The sequence below is a fragment of the Papilio polytes genome, unplaced genomic scaffold (genome assembly GCF_000836215.1).
Source record: "Papilio polytes unplaced genomic scaffold, Ppol_1.0 DF821289.1, whole genome shotgun sequence".
Classification (NCBI taxonomy): domain Eukaryota; kingdom Metazoa; phylum Arthropoda; class Insecta; order Lepidoptera; family Papilionidae; genus Papilio; species Papilio polytes.
The window spans coordinates 5,835,808-5,842,768 of NW_013527915.1; the positions used below are offsets into that span (position 1 = coordinate 5,835,808).

General features: G+C 44.1%; 1 protein-coding gene across 1 annotated transcript in view; it reads left to right on the forward strand.

The window, feature by feature from the left end:
* LOC106109156 overlaps positions 1 to 5,601 on the forward strand; it is a 93,510-nt gene extending 87,909 nt beyond the window's left edge. Inside the window, exons 125-133 of the mRNA XM_013290560.1 lie at positions 5 to 40; positions 143 to 340; positions 646 to 840; positions 920 to 3,025; positions 3,116 to 3,504; positions 3,617 to 3,799; positions 3,919 to 4,189; positions 4,423 to 4,667; positions 4,893 to 5,601. Of these exons, the coding sequence (XP_013146014.1) occupies positions 5 to 40; positions 143 to 340; positions 646 to 840; positions 920 to 3,025; positions 3,116 to 3,504; positions 3,617 to 3,799; positions 3,919 to 4,189; positions 4,423 to 4,667; positions 4,893 to 5,282 (4,013 nt within the window). The 3' untranslated portion in view covers positions 5,283 to 5,601. The remainder of the gene's footprint in view (positions 1 to 4; positions 41 to 142; positions 341 to 645; positions 841 to 919; positions 3,026 to 3,115; positions 3,505 to 3,616; positions 3,800 to 3,918; positions 4,190 to 4,422; positions 4,668 to 4,892) is intronic.
* The last annotated feature ends 1,360 nt before the right edge of the window (positions 5,602 to 6,961 follow it).

The window sequence follows — 6,961 nt, forward strand, 5'->3', positions numbered from 1 at the left end:
CCAGGATATATCGGAAACCCAAGAATAGAATGTAACAGTGGTAAGTTTTATCAAATGTAATACAAATAACATAACATAACATTTCAAACCAGAAATTTAATTGCATATCTTATACTTTGTTTACAACAAATCAATATTTCAGAACCACGAAGACCTACTATAGTTGAGTGTTACAAGGACGACGAATGTAGTTCAGAGCAATCGTGTGTTGAACGCACTTGCATCAATCCTTGTATAAACGGATGCGGCGTAGGTGCGCTTTGTCGGGCCATCGACCATAAGCCGCAGTGCTCGTGCCCCCGAGAATACACCGGAGATGCCAACTCACGGTGCATACCACGTAAGTCATTCCAAAACATAACTACTGGCTAAACACATTTACTTTTAGGTTATAACTATTAAACTACACATGCGTAAATTACATACGTCGCTTGGTTATATCTACATATATACTATTATACAATAACATTAAAGTGGAAAGAAATGAATTTTTGGATATATTGAAATAACTCAAAAACTAATAGGCCGATTTCAAAAAATCTTTTACCATTAAAAAGCTATGTTATTTTACTATTTCTATGTGGACAAAGTCGCGTGTATCAGCAATAATTCATAAAATGAATACATTTTCAATTTGATTTCCAGCATCAGACAAATCTGTATTACCAGTGGGCTGCAAAGCAAACTCAGATTGTCCACTATCACAAGCATGCATAAACGGCGCATGCGCCAGTCCATGTGTATGCGGTGACAACGCAGAATGTGACGTCGTAAGGCATCATCCTGTTTGTTACTGCGCACCTGGTTTTTCAGGAAACCCTTACACTGGATGCACTAAAGGTACGTATTTTATTGGGTAAATAAATTACAATAATTGTTAATTATTTCATTGTGTACTAAAACTCATTTTTTTTTACAGTAAGCTGCGTCTCGGATAATGAATGCCCCGACAGTGACACCTGTTACAATGGAGCGTGTGTTAACCCCTGTGTTCTTGAAGCACCGTGTGCCATCTCTGCGGAATGCTACGGACAAGCTCACCGACCCAACTGCCGCTGTCCTCTTAGAACTGTAGGAAATCCTTACGAAAAATGTCAATCAAGCGAGTGTGAGGTCGACACCGACTGCAACGACGATAGTGTTTGCGTGAAAGGAGTTTGTCACGACGCCTGCTCAGTCGAAGGTCGTAATCCTTGCGCCAGCAATGCAGAATGTTACGCACGTAATCACGCGGCGGCATGTAAGTGCCCACCCACACTGCCACTAGGCGATCCTTTGACTTATTGCCAAAGAGTTGTTATCACAGGAGAACCAGAATGCCGCATGGACGGAGACTGTCCTAGTGGCCACGCTTGTCTCAGAGATAAATGTCGCGAAGCTTGTTCCGAACTTAAACCATGCGTCGGCAATTCTCGGTGCTCAGTATCAGACAGCGTGCCATTCCGTACCTTAATATGCCGCTGTCCGGAAGGATACACACCGGATGAAAGAGGTTCATGCAAACCTGCACAACTACCATCCCTCAGTTGCTCATCTGACCAGGACTGTAGCGACAGCGAATCGTGCGTTAACAGAATTTGTCGCAATCCTTGCAGTTGCGGAGATAACGCCGAATGCTTTGTTCGGGATCATAGACCTGTATGTTCGTGTCGTGAAGGCTACGACGGAAATCCATACCTATCATGTCGCATAGTCGGTTGTCGCACTGATAATGAATGTGAATCGCACCAAGCTTGCATCAATAATAACTGTATAAGTCCATGCTTGTCTAACAACACTTGTGGAACGAATGCCGAATGTTACGTAGAAAGAAACCAACCTCTTTGTCGCTGCAGATCAGGATTCGAAGGCGACGCATATACGAATTGCAACCTTGTCGAATGTAGAGCCAACAGTGACTGTCCACAGGACAAACAATGTCACGCGCATAGATGTATCGATCCTTGTCTCTCTGGAAGTATTTGCGGAACGAATGCCATCTGCTTGGTAAGGAACCATCTCGCAGTTTGTAAATGCGACCAAGGTTATACCGGTAGCCCCTATGTCGAATGTCGACGAGAATCTACGCCACTATGCTTTGTAGACGCTGACTGCCCATCAAGACTTGCATGTCTATCTTCTAGATGTGTCAACCCATGCACAGAATTACACCCGTGCGCCACACCTGCGACTTGTGAAGTCTCTCCGACATTACCAGTTCGTACGATGCTCTGCACATGCCCAGTGGGATACGTAAGCAGCGGCGGCGGCCTTTGCCGACCAGCAACAACGATCACCGACAACGTCTGTGTTTTGGATAATAATTGTAGTGCAAATCATGCTTGCGTAAATTCCTTGTGCAAAAATCCATGCTCCTGTGGACCGAACTCCGATTGTAGAATAAAAGATCACAAACCAGTATGCGCTTGTCGACCAGGATTTATTGGCGATGCACGTACCGGTTGTTATGAGATTACCTGTCGCGCCGACAGCCAGTGCGCAGACGACGAGACTTGTATTAATAACCGCTGTATACCAGCGTGTTCGGTCGATGCTAATATCTGCGGTCGCTCGGCGGAGTGTTACGGAACAGAACATCGCGCTTCCTGCCGTTGCAAGGTGGGAACTGTCGGCAATCCATCCATCGCCTGTACTGCTATATCTTGCCGAGCCAATAGTGATTGTCCGGCCGATAAGTCATGTATTAACTCGAAGTGCGTGGAACCATGCTCGGAGACAACTTGCAACGAACCGGCCGAATGTAGAGTGCATCTACACGAAGTGTACTGCGTCTGTCCACCGGGCTATCAGAGTTCAGACGATGGCTGCATGAAAACTGGAGCTCCACAATGCGCCACCGATGTTGACTGCCCATCAGGATTAGCGTGCCTCAACGCCACGTGCGTCAATCCATGCTCGAAAACCACACCATGTGGTGATAACGCCGAATGTCAAGTGATAAATACCCTTCCCGTAAGAACCATGATATGCGCATGCAAACCAGGATACAAAGGAAATGCACTCATCGAATGCATACCATACTTAAGTACGTTATTTATATATCTATTTGGCACTTTCTTTTATAAAGTGATTTCTTAATAAAGTGCGTATTGATATGTTTTTTTATATTTTACAGCACCTACAACAAAATGCGTTGACGGCCAAGGCATAGATAGTAACGGCGACTGTGTACCTTGCAATGCAAACGAAGGTCGAACAGTAGACGGTCGTGGACGTTGTGTGTGCGACTGGGACAAAGGTTACACACCCCGCGGTAACACGTGCGTGGCCATCGGTTGCCGCACGGATGACCAATGCGACGAGCAATCGCGCTGTATCAACGGTGCCTGCGTCCACGCCTGCGAGGCGGAACCCTGCGGCCAGCACACGACTTGCGACGTCATCGGACACCGCTCGCACTGCGCCTGCATTCCCGGCTACATCGGCAACCCAAGGGTTCAATGTTACAACGCAACCACTACTCAAGATAATTACAGAACCGATTTCCCACTTCCAGACATGCAGGTACAGTTAAAAAATTATTGTATAATAAATCGTCTAAGAGCCCTACAGCAAAAACGTAAAAGACGTATATGTTAAAAGAGTATTGTTAATCATAAATAATGCGTATATTTAGGTTCACTGCCTAGCGGATGGAGTTCGAGTCAGTCTTAAGATTAAGGATTTCAACGGGGTGCTGTATGTCAAAGGATACAGTAAGGACGAGAGGTGTAGACTGGTCGTGCACACTCCAGAGAATCAAGAGAGCACCGTCGACTTTACAGTCCACTTCGGTGATTGCGGTTTAGTTCATGTGAACGTGAGTGTTTCTTTTGCATCTATCTTTTTCTATTCAGTTTATAATTAGCCTTTCAGTGGTTGGTACTAATTATTATCTAGAACAAATTGAGTATATTTTTTACAACTCTTAATTTCCAGGGTCTGGCAAGCTTTGTGCTGGTGATGCAGATTCATCCCACTCTGTTAACATCAAACGCTAAGGCGTTCCATATCAAATGCATCTACCAAACGGGCGAACAGAACGTGACGTTGGCGTTTAACGTATCAATGCTGACGACGGCGGGCACGATAGCCAACACGGGGCCGCCGCCCACCTGCTCCATGAGAATTGTATCGAGATCTGGTGACGAAGTCAGCTCTGCCGAAATCGGAGAGAATCTCGTCTTACAAGTGGATGTTCAACCATCAAGTATGTTAATTAATAATTTTACCAAGAAATCTACAAAAGCTGAAAAACTTGTCAAAGCTGGGAATGTGATAACAACATCCAATGTTAACCGCGTCAGGGTAATTCTGGCGCAAACTTCAACCCCTCTAAAGCATTAATATTCGTATAAGACGTCGAGCTTTGACATTGTGATTGTTAACAAAGTGAAATCATTAAACATTTTATAACTAGTTAATATATTGCATTCTGCACAGGTATATATGGTGGGTTTGCACGAAGTTGTATAGCGAAGACGAGTGAAGCATCGACGAACATAGAAAACGAATACACCGTAACGGACGCGGACGGCTGCGCTACGGACGCCGCGATCTTTGGAGAATGGGAAAGAAGCGAGGACGGAAGCGCTTTACGGGCAGCTTTCAACGCGTTTAAGTTCCCAAGTAGCGATAATATTCGATTCCAATGTAATATACGTGTCTGCTTTGGAAAATGTCAACCGGTAAGATCTTTTGTAATTCAATGAAGTTGCAGATTACCTATATCTATTCAACAAAATATTTGTGAACAGCTAAAATACGATTGAATATGAATTCATTCAATTGCATAAGCAAAGGCAAACGTGTAGATATGAACGCAAATATTTTTACCGTGTTTCCAGAACATTCTTTGCATCAAACATGATTGTTATTCATCACTGGAATTAAACATTGTATACACATTTTAGGTTAACTGTCGCGGATACGACGCTTTCGGAAAGCGTAGAAAACGAGAAGTAATCGATCCTAAGAATAGCCTGTACGGAAACGAAGGTCAATTCAGGGAGGAGGTAGTCGTCGAATCGAATCCGATATTGACGCTGGAACGACGCGACCCGTCGCGAGTGGCCCGGCAGCGGGACGCTGGCAGCTCGGGCGGCGCCGGCGGCGCGTCCGGCGGCGAGGTGTGCGTGTCGGCCGCTGGGCTGGCCGTGGCGTTGGCGCTGACGGCTCTGTTGGCGCTGGTGGCAGTAGCCGCGGCCGTGGCGTGCTGGCTGGTGGCGTGGCGCCGCGCGCGGCCGCCGCCAGCGCCGCTGCCGCACCCACCCGACTTCCCGAACCCGCTGTTCCAACGCTGAGCAGCTCGCTAGTCGCGCGCCCCGCTCCTCCGCCGGCGCCGGGCGGTGTCGGCTCTTCCTTCCTCTCGGCTTCAATCTGTGCGCGCCGCCGGAGGACCGCCGGGCGAGGGCGCGGCGAGCGCCTCCCTCGCTCGCGCTCGCTGCGCCCTATCTAGATTTATTTTTATATTTTACTATAACTTTTTAACATAGACTCGCCTCCTTCGAACTTTGTGATATTCATGATATAAATATTCGAAATCACCATACCTTTATGTAATATAACTATTGACTGTAGTTTATAAGCAAATAATATTAATAAATAATAATAATAATAATATTCTGTCGTTTTATTTTTGTGATGCCTTGTTTTTAAATATTTCATTTTAGCCTATACTAGAAAATTGCCTAAAAAAATAAAGTAAAATAACATTTAATCCTTTACAACATTACCACACAGTTTGATATAATAAAAAATAAATAAAACACAGTTATTAAATAATAAAATCGTAATTACAAGAAAAATAACTATTCATAATGAGCGTTGCAATGCTGACCGGATTGGATCTTCGCTCAGCTTTGTATGTCGGGTCTCTACTGAAGCATCGACTTTGTGTTGTTGTGTTGATGACGACACGACATGTTGATCTTCTGTGAGAACCCTGGGGAACTTCCGCGTGCCAGTTGCAGTGGTGGACAGGCAGAAATTATGAATTTACATACCATATGAGTAAAAAATAAAATAAACATAGATTACAAGATTCGTAGCAAGAACAGTAGCAAATTAAACTATTGAAAAACAACGTAGCGTGTTTTTATAAAGTATATAAACATCCTAAACTGAATAATGAAATGCCTCAACATTTTACTGGTTACGCTAAAAAGTATGCTTGTTATCAACAAAGGAAACTACGAGCTCCTAAACTCAGTATCGAGGGGTACTAAATTTCAAATTATACCAAAACAGTCGCTTATCTTTCTACGAAGGTTAAAAAAAGAGCCTGACAAAAAACTGGCAACCGAGTGGTGCGCTCGTCGCCACAATATGGAAGTGCGCAAATTTAACCGGAGCTAAGCTAACGAGTTAACTAAAACCGCGTATGAGGGTTCAGGGCCGCCCGAGGAAGGTGCGCTGTCGGTCCGTCGCAGCCGGCGGCCGGAGCGAGCCGGGCGAGCGGACGCGGCGCACATTACAAGGAAGCGGACCACTGGCAACGACGTGACGTCACCTACTGTTAGAAGACCAGCTGACGCCTTTTACAACGAAAGCGATCTTTGTAAACAGTATAATGGCATCACACTAGAGAATACACTTCCAAACAGTAATGTAGTCCCACTGTATATATACTAAGCAAATGAAAAACTTCAATAGCGTGATTCAGGATTTTTAATACTTTTGTTACGATTTTTATACAATATTTAAAATATTTACGTTTCAAATATTAAGTTTCTTGAAAAATATAAAAAATGAGTTTTTTCCTCGTATTTCATTGAGTTTATGAATATTTCATTTTTAACGTCCTTAGCTCCATCTGTTGTAAACCGAGAACAACTTTTGGAAAAGCCCTTGGAAAAAACAAATTCGTTGAAGTTTCCTAATATTCCAATTAGATGACGCTGAAAGTATTATATGTTACTTTTTTAAAACCTCTATTTAATTTATTTCGCCCTTAAATTTATTCATGACGTGTAATTCAGAA